At 36.4% G+C, this 19,209-nt stretch overlaps 1 protein-coding gene across 4 annotated transcripts in view; it reads left to right on the top strand.

The window, feature by feature from the left end:
• Positions 1-19,209, top strand: part of STRBP (spermatid perinuclear RNA binding protein) — a 112,429-nt gene that overhangs the window by 48,402 nt on the left and 44,818 nt on the right. For all 4 annotated transcript variants that reach the window (XR_012506542.1, XM_074362184.1, XM_074362185.1 and 1 more), the window contains exons 2-3: positions 13,324-13,492; positions 17,358-17,578. Coding sequence is in view for 3 of the 4 variants with exons in the window: in XM_074362184.1 (XP_074218285.1) it covers positions 13,490-13,492; positions 17,358-17,578 (224 nt within the window). In the remaining variant the exon portion in view is untranslated. The remainder of the gene's footprint in view (positions 1-13,323; positions 13,493-17,357; positions 17,579-19,209) is intronic.

Raw genomic sequence — 19,209 nt, 5'->3', positions numbered from 1 at the left:
TAGAGAAGAGGAAGTTGTGTAGGAGGGGCTCTCAAATGTTTGTGTGAGGATCCCTTGTGAATTCTTGACAAAGGGTTGGGCCATCTATGAGTGAGTAAAGGCTAGAAGGGTGCCTTAAGGTTGAGGATGGAACAGTTACTAGAGGTTGTACAGCTGAGGGGTTTAAGAGACCTGGTGGACATCCCAGGCATCTGGGTGAAACACTAGAAAGAACATGAGATAAAGCAGATACTGCAGGCCATGTCAGTAAAGTTTTGTCAAAGCACATCCACACCCATTCATTTACATACTGTCTGGTTGCTTTCACCCTACAGTGCAAAGTTCAGTGGTTGCCACAGAGACATTAGGCCTGGCAAGGCTACAAAATTTACTGTTTGGCTGTTTAATGAAAATGTTTCTGACTTCTGTCTAGAGTAAAGCCTGTAATCAAATCTAGACCTCTTGTAACAAAACCTTTAAGACAAAATCTGCAGGGAAGACAGAACTTGCAGGTTGAGTTCTATCAGGTTAGAGAAACTTGGGAAACATCTTTGGCTTTCCATAGAATCCCTAACAAAAGTATTACTTGACTTTTTATTTAAAACTAAAATGTTTCTGAACAGTATTACCTCCTTTAGTGCTTTGGGACCTTTCTAACAGTGACAATGACTTTAGCCTACATTCTCTGATACTTTGGAAGTCTTTGGTTTTTCCCCTGGATAAATTCTATGTAGGAATATGTCTCATTCTACTTAAAAGAAAAAAAAAAAAAAACCCAAAACACCCTTATGCTCTTTCTTGATAGAGGAAGTTTCTTGGATCTTCTATCCAATGTCAGTATTTAATTTAAATTGAAAAAGTTGCTAATCCCCAAAGGCTAAAACCAAAGTTAAAGTAGTTTTCTGTTTAAGAGGACCACAGTTCCTTTTGTTTCTGAATACTGTACATGTGTGGACATAATTTTAAAAATGCTTTGAAATTATAAATAGTTTCAGGCACATGGACAACATAGAATATAATAATAAAGTGTATTCTCCCACATACAGCTTTTTTTTTTTTACATGTTAATGTTTTGCCAAATTGCTTTGGATTATCTAAGAAATAGTAGCTCAGAGATGCCCTGTGTGTGTCCCTCCCTGATCCTGTTCTATTCCTTCTTTTCACATTTGACTTTGTCATTACGTTGAACATTTTTATACTAAAAAAAGTGTGTCTCTTGTTGATGAACCTTTAGATTTCTAGTGTTTTGTAGTTATAAACAGTTCTGCAGTGAATATTGGTGTTACCTGTCTTATTGTTTTTATGTGTTGGAGTCTGTCTAGATAATGTAACCAGAAATAGTATTATTGCTTGTAGAATATCTGTATCTTTGACTATCAGTTATTACTGAATTGCTTCCCCAAAATGGTTTTACCCTTATATAATTTCACCTGCTTTGGTTTATGCAGAGATATAATGGATTCTCTAAAGCAGACATGTTGTGCCTGAAGAAAATATGACATATGAAAATCTAATTTTGCTCCAGGAAATTGAAAGTTGGTTGTTTAGATTCTTGATAAATTTGTTCTGGTTTAAAAAACCTTCTTATGGAAATGTTCATACATACAAGTGAAGAGAACCCCTGTGAACCATAGAGAATCCCCATCATCAATTTTCAGTAATTGTTAATTTAACATAGCCAGTCTTACTTCACTATCCCTCATCCTCTCAACTAGATTATTTTAGAGGATCCCAGATTCATTTAATTTTATCTGTAAATACTTTTGGATATACCCTAATCTCTATATAGTATATATCTTCCACCTTCCCCAAAAAGAAACCCACACAATACAGTTATCACCCTCCAAAAAGAATTCCATAATGTTACCAGATAGTCAGCATTCAGATTTCCCCAATTATCTGGTTTTTAGTTTTATCTGCAATATCTAAAATATGATTACATTGTGAAAACAGATATTTTAAAGGAATATGTTTAAGCTGTGTCATATAAAATGTCCTTGTAGATTTCTGATTTATCATAAAATCATGTTTAAACAGATGGTACCTTAAAGGTAATCTAGGTGTAGTCTAGCTCTTTTATTTTATAAATGAAGGAGTTGAGGCTCAGAGAGGTTGAAATTTGCTCAGAATTGGCCAGCTCAGTGTAGCAGAGCTGGAATTAAAAGGCAAATCTTCTGACCCTAAATCCATTGCTCTCACATTGATTACATTGTGTTGCCTGTCTCATATTTTTCATCAGTTTTGTAAATCTAGTATTTAAGTATTTTTTCATAAATATCAGACTACTCTACTGTCTGTACAGTACTAATCTTGTGATTTACAACAGGTTGTATCTTAAAAGGAGTTTGTGAAAGGGTTGAATTATAATATCAACACTTGTGCCAAAGATATTGAGCTGTTCTGAAAAGCTGCTTGTCTTTTCTGACCTAGATACACAGTTTCCAACTGTGGCAGAGGATGCCAGAAAGAGAGAATGAATGTTGGCAGGAATCTGGAAATAAAATTATTATATTACTGAAGGTATTTCTTCATTTTTAGCACCATTGTATGTAAAAAATTTTCTGTATTGACAGAATGCTTGGTGAATTTATGCACTTTTGTCGGGGCGACGGGGGGGAGCATTCAAAACCTATTGTTTATTTTGCCAAGGTGAAAATAAAATGATGACTTTTTGTTTTAAAATTGGTGATTTTTAACATTACTGCTTGTTTATAACTAGATTGTAGACACTGAGGTTGTTTTGCATACCTAACTAATTAAGAGAAATAATCTTGTCCATTCTGTTTTGCTTTCTTGGTGAAGCTCTGTTCTGTAGAATGACAGCAAAAAGTCTTTTGAGAACCAGGAACAATGTTTGAAGCTTTTTTTTTTTTTTTTTTTTTTTTTTTTTTACCAAGGTGGTGGTTTACCCTTCAGTGTTAAGTATGCTGCAGTGGGCACAAGAGGGCAGAGAATACTGTTTGTTGGCACATTCATTATCCCTTTTTTCTTTTGATCAGAATTGTTGCAAGATCTGTAAATTCTAAAGATAGTCAGATGGCCTCTATCACAGCCATTTAGTGAGAAGGAGAGAAATAACAGCTCCTAAGGCACATATAGGTGGTACTTCATGCTTGATTGATTTAAAGGACTGGATCTCATGGTTGAGGTTTTGAAGACCACTGTGCAGAATTAAATACACACCTGCTCTTTGACTTGCTCTTGGACATAGTGGTATGAACTGTACAGATACTAGAGACTCAGCCCAAGTTCTAGAGATAGCTCTGCCAGCGTGTGATCACTTAGCATCTTTGTATATGTTTGTGCTTTCATATTTTAAAAGATTATGAAAGAGATTTATACCATTCTATTGTTCACTAATTTTCAGGGCTGTCATGAGCATTAAATGTGATGCTATGTGAGAAAATATTTTGAGAAATTCATTTGAGTTTCTCCTTTGTGCCAGGTATTGTTCTACATGTACAGAACAAAGAGTAAACAAAGTAAAGATAGCATAAAGATGGTAAATCCTATGGAGAGAAGTGGAACAGGGTCAGAGGTGTGCTGGAGGAGAGGTTGATATTTTATGTAGGGTAATCAGGGATGGGCTCATGATAGAGTGACATTTGAGCTGGCACTTGAAGAAGTAAGAGAAGGTGCTGTGTGGATGTTGGGTGTAAACAGGCTCTGAAGGGGGATAATGTGTGCATTGTTCCAACATGGTATGGAACACAGTGCGTGAGGAGAGGAGTGATGGGGGATGAGACCAGGAAGTTAATGGGAATCAGATTATTGGGGATTTATAGGCCATTGTGAGACCAGGAGCCATTGGAAGGTTCTGAGCAGAGGAATGACATGACTTAATTTACATTTTAAGGGGAACACTCTGTATGCTTTTCCTGAGAATAAATTCTAGGTGGGGAAGCAAGAGAACAGGTAAAGGTGAAGGATTGGTGGTGGATTGGCTGTGGGTGTGAGAGGAAGAAGGGTATCAAGGCTGATTCCCCCAAGTTTTTGGCATGACTCCTCCAAGTTAGTGGAGGACAGGGTAGTTGCCTTCTCTCCAGAGAGGGAAGATTGGAAGTGGCAAAGATTGGTTTTGTTTTCTGTTTTTGAGGGGGGAGGTCAGGAGTTGGTTTGGGACACATGAAGTCAAGGATGTTTATTATACACCCAGATGGATATGTTGATCATGTACTTGAATGTGATTCCAAAACTCAGGGCGATACACACTTGGGAATCCTCAGTGTATAAGTGGTATTTAAAGCATTGATCCTGGATGATATTGCCAAGGGAGTGTGTGTAAGATAGTGAAGAGATTCAGTGTGAGGGCTGAGTCCTGAGGCACTCCAGCATTTGGGCTGTGGAGATCAGGAAGGAGAGGGCAAAGTAATTTATGAAGGAGAAGGAGAACTGAGAGTGTTGTACTGGCTGGGAGCCAAGGGAAGTGAAATGTTCAAGTAGGGAGCATTCAGCTGTGTCACCTATTGCTGAGAGGTCAACTAAGATGAGGACTGAGAATTGTTCACAACATTAAACGCCGTGGAAGTCCTGTGGGACGTTGACAGGAGCTGTTTCAATAGAGCATTAGGGTGAGAGGCTGACTGGGGTGAATTTAAGAGAAAGAGGAGAGGAAATGTAAACCCAAAACATATAAACTCAAAAGAATTATACCCCAAGAGGGGCAGAGAACCAGGCTGTGGGGAGGCAAAAGGTCAAGGAAAGTTACGCAGGAGAGAGAGGGGAGAGGTAATACTGAAGTGATATCCTTGAATAGGCAAAGGGGATGGGATCTAGAGGGTTTGAGTGGAGAGATTTCCATTAGATGGGAATAGGGACAGTTTATTCATAATAACAGGAAGGAAGGAAGAATATATGGGAAACAGCAAGGTTGATATTTTGCATGTAATAGAAAGCAGAAGATGACCAGGTGGGTGTGAGGATATGGAAAGAAGGTATAGATGTTTGAAGAGATAAGAGAAGATATGAAACAATCATCAGGAAATTAGGAAGTGAATGAATATATACATTTTTTTTCTCAAATGAGATTCCTTGGACATTGCAGGATGTTTAACATCCCAGGGTACCAAATGCCGGGATTACACGCCTAGTCATTGTGACAACAAAAAAACTTTACCTTACATTTTAAAATCCCCCAGGGTTGCAGTGCCACCACTGTTTGAGAACTATTGATTATTGGCCTTTTGATGTTAGATCATGAGTTTAGGGAGAAAAAAACAGTTAGCATAATTGTTTGATTCTCCTCCCTGCCCCGCCCCCCGCAGCGCCCCTCAACCCCAGCCACATTACAGGGTTACTGGTGTTGGATAATTAAGAGGGTTAGATTATCTGGGATTGGGGTTTTGCCAGGAAAACAAAGGGAATTGCTGGTGAAAGTGATGGTAAATGATGAATTGTGTAATTTTACTTGGATAAGGATAAAAGTGAGGGCATGCAAAGGGTGAGGGGCTGTGAAAGGGGGTAGGATTAGTATGGTATGAGCTCTGGTGGGGAGTGGGCGTCTAAGGTAGGAAAGGAGATGAGGACATTGGAGGAAGGAATACAAGGAGAGGAGAGTCCAGAATTTTAGAAGGGTCATCTATGTGGTTATTGAAATTACTAAGAATTATGCCAGGAGTTAGAGGTAAGCATCTCTCAGTGAGCTAACTGCTACAGTCCTGTGAAGGAATGGGAGAGGGTTTAGGGGATTAATCCAAGATGGGTGAAATAAGTCAAATAAATAGTGGAAATTGTGCTTGTGGAGGATGAGTCAGAAATTCCCTGTAAGTCACTGTGTTGATGACTGCCCTGGAAATATATGGGAAGAGATGATGACCTTTCATTCAGGTGGAGCCTTCTTGGATTCTGCAGTTAAGGAACTTTCTAAGGAAAAATAAGTCTACGGTTGAATTCAGATTTTTATTGAGCCTTTCCTGAGTACAGAACATTTTACTAAGTGCTGTGGAGATAAAGGTAAGTAATTTCATTAAGGAGCTTATGATAAAAGTAAGTAAAACTGAGTAATAGAAATGTCATAAAATAAATTGAAGAAGGACTGGATGGCTCAAAGAAGGAAGAAATTATATTAAACCCAAGTATTAGGTAAGGCTCCCTGGAAGGGTGGATTTGAGGTGGGCATTTGATGACTAGAACAATGGCAAATCATAGGGGAACAGAGGTTGCAGTCCAGGTAAGGGAAAGGTTTAACTTAAAGCTTAGCCGTAGCACCTTGCAAGATATTCTGGAGAAGAGTCAGTATTCCTATTTTGGCTGGAACTACAGTGGTGAGAGAAATGACAGGGAGAGAATTGCATTAGTGTTGTATTATGGGGATGGCCTTGGTGACACCCAATATCTGAGTGGAATGCCAGTTGCTTAGCTAATGAATAGACATTGAAGGTTTTGAAGAGGAGCTTGATGTTCTCAAAGGTAAAGTTTTCCCCAAAGATGGCCTGAAGTGGGGATAGAAGAGTGTAGGAGAACATAAATTCCTGTAAATAGTAAAACATGGCAAAACTATACACAGTAGTATATACAAGACTTCCATATCTTTGAATTGTAAGCATCCTTAATAGCAAAACACGGACTTAAAACTCAGAATTTCCATTCTTATCCTGTATCCTTTTTCCTGTTTTGAATTTAAAGAGCTTGCCTCATTTGTGTTTTCTTTACTTGGCTTTCAGAACAGCAGTCTTCATTTTCCTCCTCTCTCTCAGGCCACTTGTCTGACTGTAGTTTTGCCTCTCCTTTTTTCTCCTTTTTCCCATTCATTGGTACACCTACTCCCTTGGTGATCTTGTGGCTTTCCATACTAGGTATATGCTGAAAAGTACCAAATTTATATCCTAATTCAGACATGTTTTCTAAACTATAGGTTCATATTCAGTTTCCTACTTGGGTATCTAATAATTATCTCAAACGCAACATGTCCAAAACTGAATTCCTGATCTCAATCCCAAAACCTCCTCTTCCTGCACCTTCCCTAACTCAGTTGCTCAGGCCAGAAACCTTAAGTCAGTCATGATGCCTCCACTTTGCTCCCACTGCACATCATTCTACTAGAAAGTCCTGTCATCTTTCCCTTCAGAATATATCCATACTCCGATCACTAAGCTTCTTTAGTATGGTTTCCTTCCTTCTACTCTTGCCCTCTCTACTGTGTATTTCAACATAGCAATCAGTGGCTTTTTAAAAACATGAGTCAGAAATTGTCACTTCTGGGCACAAAGCCCTCTCAGGGCTCCCCATCTCACTCAGAGTAAAAGCCATAGTCCTTAAAGTGACTGGAGGGACCCCCTGTACTAGGAGTTGACAAACTGTGGCCCATGGACCATGTTTGATCCACTGCCTGGTTTTGTATAACCTGTGGGCTAAGAATGGTTTTTACATCTTAAATGGTTAAAAAAATTTTTTTAAATCGCTATTTTGTGACATGAACATTATAGGAAGTTGAAATTTCAGTGCCTGTAAATAAAATTGTATTGGCATATAGCCACACCCATTTTTCACATTCTGTCTGTAGCTGTATTTGCACTTCAGAAGCAGAGTTGAATTGGCTTGAAAGCCTAGAGTATTTTTTATCTGGTCCTTTAAAGAAGTTTGCCAGCCTCTGCCCTGATCTGTTCCTCACTCCCACCCTCAGTCGTTGCTGCCCTTCTCTCCATCCTAGTCCAGCCATCTAGACACAGGTGGTTCTCCACCTAACCAAGCATATTCTCCATCTCCTGTCAGGAATGCTCATTCCTTAGAGCTCTGCGTGGCTCACTCCCTCACCCACCAAGGTTTGCTCAGGTATGGCCTTCTCAATGAGGACTGACCATGTTTAAAATCACGCCCCTGCAGGACCCGCATGTCCTTGTGCCACCGTCCCCTGCTCTTTCTTTCCCATAGCACTTCACACGTTCTCACATACTGTTTAATTTACTTATTTTACATTTACTGTTTTTTGGTTGTTTTCCCTGCTCTGGACTTAAACAGAAGGGCAGAGATTTTTGTCTCTTTTGTTCACTAATGCATCCTAAGGGCCTAGAACAGTGGCTGGCATATTATAGGTGCTCAATAAAGGCTTGTTGAGATGCACTGGATTATTGGTTCTTTCACCAAATGAGTCGTCTTACTGGCGGATAAGTTCTGTTACGTGATTGCTCTGTCAGGGATGGGGAAGGGCTAGTGTTGGTTCTTTCAATGACGAGATGTGTTTTCCTGTTAACTCCTTGGATTGGTTACTTGGTAACATCCTTTCCATTCTACTCACTGATAGTAAGTGTTCAGAAAGATTCTAGTTGACTTAGCCGACTTGCACAGTGCCATTTATGTTATGGCTACAGCCTGTCCTACTACCCTTCTTTAAACTGTTAATTGAGAAGGGACATTTGGCCTGAGCTCAGTGTTGCAAAACTTCAAATGATGTGGTGGGATTGAGCTTTTCCATCATTGTAGGTGTTTTGGGGCAGGGATGAATAGCCTGATTTTTGGAGTAGGTATATGTAATTTATAGAGTTTTTCAGTTTAGCCTTCCCCATGTGCCTTTTTTATATAGGAAATAAAAGGAAATTTCTAGAGGAAAATATTGAAATTCGGTAATCTTTTCACATTAGTATTGTATAGACCTGAATGCTACCACCATGTAGGGAAAGTAATTTATTTGAAATGATTTGGGGGAAGTATTGACTTTATATGTATTTGCTCTTCTCTTAATGTATCTAAATTGGTTCATTTTTGTATCCCCGGATACAAAATGCCAAGCACAGTACCAATAGACAGTTAATAAGTATGTATTTACTGGTATATCTCCTTATTTTAAAATGATCCTTTTGGCATATCAGTGAGGTATCTTTTTCTAATTTTATTTGCCCATCTTTAATATAGTGGACATGTGATCTTTCATAATGGAGAAATAGAGCCTGGATATTTGATTTTTACATAGCTTCTTCTGGAGAGGTTGCATATGTTATTAGTATTAACAAAATTTGTAGATTCCTATTCAGTTATTATTTTGAGAGTAAATAATTTCCCGGATTCTATGTCATAGTATTTGGAATTTTTCAAGAAGGTAAGTATATTTAAATAATTTTTTGCCTTAGTTTTAAATATTTTCTTCTAGTTGCATTTCAGAAAAATTCCTAAATAGTTTGAATATAGAAAGCATAGTCATTCTTCAGTGCTGAGATTTGCTTCCAAGAAGAGGGTCTAATATTTATATACTAAAAAATCGAGCTTTATGGGCTGGGTAGCCTGACATTGAAAGCCTTTCAGCGTTAGAGGTCAGTTAAAAAAGACATACAACACCACCAAAAGTATAATTCATGAAAGAAGAAGTTGGTAAGTTGGAATTCATTAAAACTAAAAACTTATGTTTTATGAAAGACACCGTTAAGAGAGTGAAAAGACAAGTACCAGATGGGAAGAACATCTTTGCAAAACACGTATCTGATAAAGGACTGGTACCCAAAATATGCAAAGAAGACTTTAAACAGACAACCCAATTCAAAAACAAGTAGATCTGAACAGATACCTTACCAATAAGCATATGAAAAGATGCTCAATGTCATACATCATCAAGGAGCTTTGATTAAAAATGATAGTGAGAAACCAGTACACATCTATTAGAAAGACTGAAATCCAAAACTTGGACAACACCAAATGCTGATGAAGATATGGAGCAACAGGAACTCTTATTCTTTCCTGGTGGGAATACAAAATGGTACAGCCACTTTGGATGAAAGATAGTCTGGAAGTTTCTTACAAAACTAAACAGTTTTACCACATGGTCCTGTGATCATACTCCTTGGTGCTTACCCAAAAGGGTTCAAAACTTATGTCTAGACAAAAACTTGCACACGAATGTTTGTAGCAGCTTTATTTGTAATTGCCAAAACTTAGAAGCAACCAAGATGTCCTTCAGCAGGTGAATGGATAAACAAACTGTGATACATTCAGACGGTGGAATACTTTTGAGTGATAAAAAGAAGTGATATAGAGGAATCTTAGGTGCATATTGCTAAGTGAAAAAAGGCATTCTGAAAGGACTACATACTGTATGATTTCAACTATGTGACATTTGGAAGAGGGAGGGTTGAATAGGTGGAGCCTGGAATTTTTTAGGGCAGTGAAACTGTTCTGGATGATTCTGTCGTGGTGGATGCACATCATTATACATTTGACAAGACTCAGAGAATGTATAACACAAAGAGTGAACCCTTATGTTAACTGTGGACTATAGTTAATACTGTATTAACATTAGTTCATTACTTGTGAGAAATGTACCACTCTAATGCAAGATGTTAATAATAGGGGAAACTGTGTGTCTGTGTGTGTGTGTGTGTGCGTGCGTGCACGCGCGTGCGCGTATGTATGCTAGAGAGAAGGGGTATATGGGATTCTCTCTACTTCCCACTCAGTTTTTCTACAAATCTAAGACTGCTGTAAAAAAAATAATGCCTATTAATTGAAAAAATAGTACTTAATAAAAAAAGTGATTCATAGGCACACACATGCCCACACGTACACTCTGTACCCTCTGCATAAAGCTACTCTTGAATTAATAAATAGACCATAGCTAATACTTTTCTAAGCTCTGTTTTTTGGAGAAGTATGCATATCTGATGTTTAAACAAAAAAATTTTATTTGATATTTGAGGGTTTTTTCCTCCTGAAGCCATATATTGAGTGTATACTGTATGGCAGATATTTTTAGGTATTCTTAATAACCTGTCTCATTTAGTTTGAAGTAAATAATACTCACCCCATCACACCAGTAAGAAAGCTCTGGCTAGGAGAAGTATGGTTGGCAAAGCTGGTACTTGACTCTAGGCCTGACTCCAAAGTCTTTGTCCTATATGGCCTTTGTAATTCATGTAGTCACATATTTTTTGAAATAACTAAAGTTTATCCATAAGTTAGTTTAGTAAGTAAAGCTTAACATAAGTGTAAGTGCCTTTAGAGGGAAAATATTGAAAGATATTCTAGGTTTGAATCTTGGCTCTACTGTCTACTTTTGCTTTGCATTTTAATTAGGTTATATTACTTTTTAATGCTCCAGCTTCCTTATGTGTTAAATGGAGATAGTATTTAAGATTGTTGTGAGGATTAAATGAGTTAATGTATCAAAAGCTTTTAGAACAGTGCCTACTACAGAATTTGAGTCCCATAACCATTAGCTATTAATTAGTAGTGGAATATTTTCTTATTTTATAGATAAACTGAGACCCAAGGAAATTAAGTGATTTTCTGAGTCATATAACTTTCAGATGTCACAAAGCTTATTAAATGGCAAAGTTGAGTGTTTTTTATTTCAAGGCCAGAATTTTATCCACTATGTAAACCATTTTTTAGAGAGAAACTCTTTAAACATGTGTTACAGTTTCTATCTGCTTACAGTCTACCAAATATAATTTAACTTTTTTTCTCAGTCAGATTGATAAAGTAGGGAAAAATCACTGGGCTATGATTTAGGTTCTGGACCAGGCCTTGTCCCTGATTAGTTGTGTGGCTTCTTTAATTTCTTTGATGGTAGTTCACTTTAAACTGAGGGGTGAGTGGATTTGGGCCAGATGATTTCTAAGTTCCTTTTACAGCACTGACAATATGATTCTGAGACACGATTCTGAATTACTGCACTATGCTGTCATACCCCGAAGTTCCCTGAGCTTCTTAATATATGTGTAGGTTGTTTACTCTCTATGCTAAATGACTGAAAAGTGCTGTAGGTGATCCACAATTTCTCTACCACATCAGCTTTTACTTAGCATTGTTCCCTCTTTTTCTGTTTTTAATCCACTTTCTTAATACAGCTGATTTATTGGCTTTACCTTTTTACAGAGTGAAGTTAATGGACTGTGTTTTCAGGTCTCAGCTGAACATGTAGCAATCTTTGGCTGCTGGATTCTCAGCTAAGTACTGAATGGTTGAATCTTCTAGAATGGAGTAGGATTGGGAATAGGAAATGACAAAGATTCTAAATTGTATAGTACCATCTTTATACAAAAGGTATACTTTTAGTGACAAGAGACATTTCTTACCATGGAATCATGTTTTAGTTTGTCTCTTTGTTGTATAAAAGGATCCTATGAACTGCAACATGTGTGTGTTCCCTCCTTACCTTGACATGACATGTGTAATTAAGTTCCATTTACTAGTTATTACATAATTTAAAAAAAAATTAAGCTTCACTAGCTAATTTCAGGTGGATTTTGAAAGCAGAGTCAGAGAAGTTGGTTATAGGATATGAATAGTATTGCATGTAGGTCACAGCTCAGTATCATTTGACTATAAACATGGGTCTGTGTTTTCCTTTGCAGTATTGGGGAGAGTTAAATGTCACCTGTGACTTTACTGGTTGCCAGAATTCAAAAGGATTTCTTTCTTTAAGAGAACAACTGATAGGAAATTATTATAGAGAAAAGTATAAGGGTGTTTCCTTATTTAAGGGAAGTTTAAAAAAAAAGACTGAGATGAAGAGAAAGCTGTTTCTTTGTGAGTTTATGTATTCTGTGGTGTATAAATTACTCCTGATAATCCATGTAAAGATTATGTTCTATTTTAATGGTCTCTGTCTCTATAGTTTTTTGGTTTGTTTGTTTTACAGCTGGGCTTATATAAGGACTTCATCAGTGCTCATAAGAGCTTATTTTTACCTTATCTGGAATAAAATCTCATAAAAGTGGGAAGAAAAATCTCATAAAGGTGGAGCAGAGTGGTAATAGAATGGCAATTAGGCCTCTGAACAGAAATAAGAAATATACAGTGGGATTCTGGCGAGAATCTCCCATGGGTAATGAAGTCAGGATCTAGAGAATGTTCAGGAGTCTGGCATAACAGTGCATATAGGTTGGGGGAGGGTAGGGTCTCTTAGGAGTTAGGGGTACAGAGCCTAAAGTGTTTAGAGAAGAAACATTGTTCCAGCATTGTGCTGTAAGTCTGGCAGTATCAACTGAGAAAGCCTCCTGGTTAAAGTCAGTGGTGTTAGGTTTTCAGGTGATCTACCTTTCATATAGGTCTGGCTAATGCCAATTTCTATTGAAAATCTCATGGTTAATTACAACATTGTTGCCATTAGTAGTAGTATTACTTTTCCAGGTTATGCTTTGCTGAATCTGTGTCTGTTAATGTATTTATCTCGTTAAATGCAAGTTAGCCAGCTGCCGCATTGTGACTACTGGGAGGATTATTTTTCTCGTCATATCACTTAGGCTTTTGGGTCCAGGCCTTCAAAGGATGTGTTAGCTTTTTGTTTAAAATGAAGTAGCTTTCTTCTATAAAGATCATTTCTTTTTAGTCAATAACATGTTTATGGGCTCCAACTCTGATATGAAACTAATTGTAAATAAACATATTTGAAAAGTTGTATTTCTTTTTCTCTTGCAGGTATATTCTAGAGAACAAGTCTTCAAACATCTTTGCCATATTGACTCTGAGCTGTCAGGGGACTCAGGCTTATGAGGAGGTACTGTCACACAAAACAGTGTCTAGTGAAGACGACAAGAAAGAGGGGAAAGGATCGGAAAAAGAAGCTAAAACACTATAGAAAACCATGGTAGGCTATTGTTTATGTTTCTTGATTTAGTCACCAAAGATCCCAATAGTTTTAAAATTGGAATTGTTAACAGTGAGGGCAAGTGAAAAATGATGGTGTTAATTTTTGGCTCTAGTGCATCAGATATAGATGGCACTCTAGTATTTAAGCAAAGCAAATGAGTTCAGATTTATTATAAGCCCTTTAAACCACAAGCTGGAGCCCCATGAGCCTGCAGGTCATATATTATTAAATACAAAGGAGAGAACACCCATAAATAATATTTTTTAATAAAACTGGCTTTAGCAAACTGATACAAATGGCTAAGGTGACCTTGAACTGAAATTATGTAATTTTTCTCCAGCCTTCATTCTGAAGTTGAGTTTTTTCCCCATGGAAATTAAAAATCCTAAGTCCTGTAATTAATAATATGAAGATTTTGGAGTTTATAAAATGTGTGACTGTTTAACTCAAAAGCCACTTTTTTCCACATGCTTTTAAAATAATAGGGTCAAGTGTTGAGTGTAGTAGGGGCATTGAACTAAATGTCATGGAAACCTTGCTTTTTGTGGAAAGTTCATTCTTACACTGAATTTGACATGTTAGATGAGGTCATAACCTCTGGTGTCTAGTTGTTTAATTGGTAAAATGTGCTGAATCCCCCCCCCCTTTTTTTTTTTGGTTCTGGAGGATGTGTGAATTCTTTCCCCAAGTATAAGTGAGAAAGGCTTAAAAAAGATGTTAAAAGTGGGAGGGAAAAAAAAGCCCAAAAATATTAATCATCAGTATGTTTGAAATACATTATTTAGCGAGTCTGATGGTATTTCTTTCAGTGTTACTTGGTTTTTTCAAAATTTGTTCTAGGGATTATAACTTAGTTGACTTGCTCTTTAGAGAAGAAAGTCTGCTAATATTGTAGTTCTGAATGGTGGAGAAAATGTTAATGTGGGATATTCTTTCATTTAGTTTCTTGGTGAGATGTGAAAAATGACACTGTGACTTGTGTTTCTTCCCATGTTCATTATTTGCCTTTTCAGCTTATTTATCTGTTAGAGTCATGATATTCTTACAACTTGAAGAAATGCTTTGTATGTATTATTTGTCATAGTTCATGAAAATTTCTTTCCTAGTTTATTCATTTTAAATGTAGCTTAGATTTTCTGGTGTAGAAATTTTGTGTTTTTATGTAATTTAATGGGTTGTTAGGTGTTTTCCAGTTTCTCCTATTCCTTTGCATTAGATCTCAGATTTGAATGAGAAGTTTTTGTTTTTGCATAGTTCTTCCAGTTTAATTTTTTAATACTTAAAATCATTTTGGAGCTTATTTGGGTAAATAAGATGGCTTTCCTTTTTTTCGCTTGCTTGCTTTCTTTCTTTCTTTGTCTCTCTCTTTCTTTCTTTTTCTCTCTTTCTCTGTCTTTCTTTTTCTCTCTCTCTTTTTCTCTCTTTCTTTTTCTCTCTCTCTTTCTTTCTTTCTTCCTTCCTTCCTTTTCTTTCTTTCTTTCTTTCTTTCTTTCTTTCTTTCTTTCTTTCTTTCTCTTTCTTTCTTTCTTTCTCTTTCTTTCTTTCTCTTTCTTTCTTTCTTCTTTCTTTCTTTCTTTCTTCCTTCCTTCCTTCCTTCCTTTTCTTCCTTCCTTTTCTTTCTTTCTTTCTTTCTCTTTCTTTCTTTCTTTCTTCCTTTCTTTCTTTCTCTTTCTTTCTTTCTTTCTTTCCTTCTTTCTTTCTTTCTTTCTTTCTTTCTTTCTTTCTTTCTCTTTCTTTCTTTCTTTCTTTCTTTCTTTCTTTCTTTCTCTTTCTTTCTTTCTTTCTCTTTCTTTCTTTCTTTCTCTTTCTTTCTTTCTCTTTCTTTCTTTCTTTCTCTTTCTTTCTTTCTCTTTCTTTCTTTCTTCTTTCTTTCTTTCTTTCTTTTCTTTCTTTTCTTTCTTTTCTTTTCTTTCTTTTCTTTCTTTCTTTCTTTCTTTCTTCCCTCCCTCCCTCCCTCCCTCCCTTCCTTCCTTTCTTCGTAATACCATTTATTCAATTCTTCCTTTCACCATTGTTTCATGATGCTTGTCCTATCACATCCAGTAGACTCTTGGAGTTAACACTGGCAGTCTTGTGTTATTTGTGAGAGAAACACCAAAAGTTTGTGTTAGTAGCAGCATGTAATTTTCCTAAGGTGAGGACAGTGAGCAGGACTGCGTAATTTAGCTGACTGAGTAACTTAGTAACTCACCATAAAACTAAATGGCAGAGAAATTCAAAGTTAACATGTTTTCCCCATCACCCAGAACTAAAATATTAGTAAAATTTCTTCTTTAAAGAGCAAGTTAACTAAGTTAATCCCTAGAAGAACCTAGCATCTCCAGTTTGTTACATGCAACTTTTGTTTTCTTGTTACTTATTTTGGGATATATGGCAAATCTCATGAAGTTATTAAGAAGTTTGTCTCTTTGTAGCAGAAGATTCCGCAAAAAAAAAACAAAAAAACAAAACAAACAAACAAAAAAAACCTCCAGTTGGAAAATTGGTCATGGACTTTGAGCAAGAAAGAAATCTAGACAGAAATGGCTTTTATCTAGGAAAGAAAGCTTTGTGATTGATTTTAGTCCTTTTTATTATATAACAATTGAGGTTTCAAAGGATTACTTACCTTTTTACCTATAGCTTGCTTCATTTTGTAAGGGACAATGATACTATACTATTAATTTACAAGTGTTCAAATTAATCTGGTTTTTAAACCATATTCAAATAAAAAACAGACAAGACTGATGAAGAATTGGGGATATTTTATTTTGCAGTGAAGACTTTAAAACAAAATATTTACCACCTATTAGCACATAATTTTATGTAACATGTGACATGTAGCCACCCTTTACATGAAATACTTCTGGCTTTATGGAAACTCACCAAGTTATTACTGTTCATTTTGTTGTGTGCTGGTACACATGTCTTCATGGTATTTGTAAACTTGGAAATACTCAAAAGGTTTTTAGATGTGTGACTCATGAGTGTGAAAGATCTACTATATTAAATTTTCATGAAATTCATTCTATTTCTAGGCTTTAATCTGCTCCACTGATTTCTGGGATAGCATGTCGTTTTAATTATTGCTTTTTAAATTTTTGATATTTTGTTTTAGCATAATGGTACCACCCATCCATCTTTGTAGAATAGTTCTTGATACTCCTGTTGATTCCCCAATCCCCACCATGAGCTTTAAAATTATTTTTATTCAGTGAGTTTTAAGTGAGTCTGTCTTAAGGGGATTTTGATTGAGAATGTGAATACATTTGTAAATTAGTTTGGGAAACTAATTCTTTTATTACAGTATGTATTTTCCCCAGTCTGGAATTAAAGCCGCATACCTAAGGTTTGAATGCCAAGTAGTAAACGATACTCTAATGTGATCCTTAATTTTGCTATTGTGTTCACACATAACTTTGTATTTTGTGTTATTACTATGTTACAAAATCTCAGTTTTTCAAGGTACAAAAGTCTCCAGCAGTTTGGAAAGGAGTGACTGGGTATCATGAGTCACCCTTATGCATTTCTAGATACTCTGTCAAATCTAGGAAGTACCTGTTCTCACAGATGATGTGTGATATGGATGACAGTTTTTGAAGTGGTATTGAAAACACACAGATTAAGCTGAAAGGTGACATAGACACATAAAGGTAATACTGAGTGTAACTTGGGTGAACTTTCTCAAAGCATGAATGAAAGATCTCTAACTTTCTGGTGTGGAATTCTGTAGGATTGGGTTTTACTTCCTTTCCTAAGCAATTTTTTTAATTGTCTCAGTGTTAACTGTTTCACAGCAGTTTGACAATTGATGCTGTTACTTAATCCTTTTCAAGTAACATTTCTTTTATTGAAGTAATTGTTTTCTTTTGCATTATGACAGAGATCTATTAGATCTTTTGCCAATGATGATCGCCATGTTATGGTGAAACATTCAACAATCTATCCATCTCCAGAGGAACTTGAAGCTGTTCAAAATATGGTGTCTACTGTTGAATGTGCTCTTAAACATGTCTCAGATTGGCTGGATGAAACAAATAAAGGCACAAAAACAGAGGGTGAGACAGAAGTGAAGAAGGAAGAGGCCGCAGACTCCTATTCCAAGTGAGTGTGGCCTGACCTTTGTGGCACTTTCCTGTAGTGCCCAGAAAAGCCCAGGATCCTGTCCCACTGGGTTACATTTGCTATGTGGTGTTCTTTGGGTTTTCTCATTTGTATGACTGTAAACAAGGAAGTAAAGTTTATGGAATTTTTCTGAGTTAAATTTGAAAGGAAAGCAAGAAAAGAATAATGATTAGATCAGAAAAAGAAGGAAGACCTGTTCAGGATGTCTTTTGAGGGTGCACCAAACCCTTTTAAAAATCTTTCTTTTGGAAGTCATCTTTTTCATGTGTTGATTCAGCCTCCTAAATTTGGAAATAAGTAGTAGTGGTTTTGGTCTTGGAAGAAATCATAAAATGCCATTTTTGTCTGGTATTTAAAAATCCTGGTGTAGGAGAAAGAGTGCAGGAAACTGTTCTCTAAAGGTATTTTTGACTGTATCTGCCATGTTAATTCCCAGGATCCAGCACAGTATCTTGCAAAGTAAATGCTCATTGGATATTTATTTGTAGAATGAAGGCCTAATGGGAGCCAGACTCTTCAACAGTTATAGCAGAGTATTCTCAGTGCTGTAACAATAGTAAGGCATTAGTGAGATGAAGCTGTATGATAACTAGGAAACTTTTTATGCCATGTTAAACTTAGAGTTACTGTTTTGAGCATAGTCACTATGATTGGAATAAGTGTATCATATACTTTAAAAGATGAAGCTCATTTGACTGTATTGTGTTAATAGGATTAAGAGTATTACTATGGCTACAACTGGTAAATTGAGGGTAGACGTTGCAGAATTTTTTCTCCAGCATTTAATTCTAAATCAGTGTGATAAGTAGATAAGGAATAGTGAGAAAGTATTGATAAATTGATTTAACTGAAAGATAATGTAACCTTTCCATCTTCAGATAAAAGATAGTATCAGTTTTTATCTGGATAATGTATTTCCTTGACTTTGTTAGCTGTTATAGGTAATATATACACTGTATCTAGTCGTAAATTTGTCAACTTGAAGTTTCTTGGCAGTAACTCACTTTTTCTTGAATATGATGAATTTAAAAAAGATACTGTCAAATTTGGGGGTTCATGGTAATTAGCAATATCATCCAGTAATGTAGCTCTGTGTCTTCCAGTCCCTGTACAAGATGAATAGTCATACATTCCATATTTAAGTGGCATGTTGAGATGTGCTTATACCCTTTTAAAAACTTTTTTCATTGTGGTAAGATACATATAAAATTTGCTATTTTTACTATTTCTAAGTGGAGTTTTAATTTTCAGTGAAGTTATAAATACATCTTCTGCTGTTTGCTTTCAAGGCCACACAGACTTTTGAAAAGCGCTCCAGTAGACATTTGCTTAACTGGAGCAAGTCACTGTGTTTTCAAGGTTTTTAAAAGCTAATGTACTCTACACTTTGTTTGGGTTTTTAAATGTAGAGCTGTGTGTGCATGCTCTTTATTTTCTCTGTAAAGTCCCAGGATGAGCACTTGATTCTTCCCATGTGGTGGAACTCAAGGAGTGCAGAACGATTGTGTCCTTCTTTCGTATAAAACAGAGGCAAGCACCGCTTCCAGGAACAGAGCTGTGTTGTGGTCGTGGACACGTGTTGTGCTCCCCGTGTCTGCCAAGCACTGCAG

The sequence above is a fragment of the Camelus bactrianus genome, chromosome 4 (assembly GCF_048773025.1).
Source record: "Camelus bactrianus isolate YW-2024 breed Bactrian camel chromosome 4, ASM4877302v1, whole genome shotgun sequence".
Lineage (NCBI taxonomy): Eukaryota > Metazoa > Chordata > Mammalia > Artiodactyla > Camelidae > Camelus > Camelus bactrianus.
The sequence above is the reverse complement of the archived record's forward strand: the minus strand, read 5'-3'. Positions and strand labels throughout refer to the sequence as shown.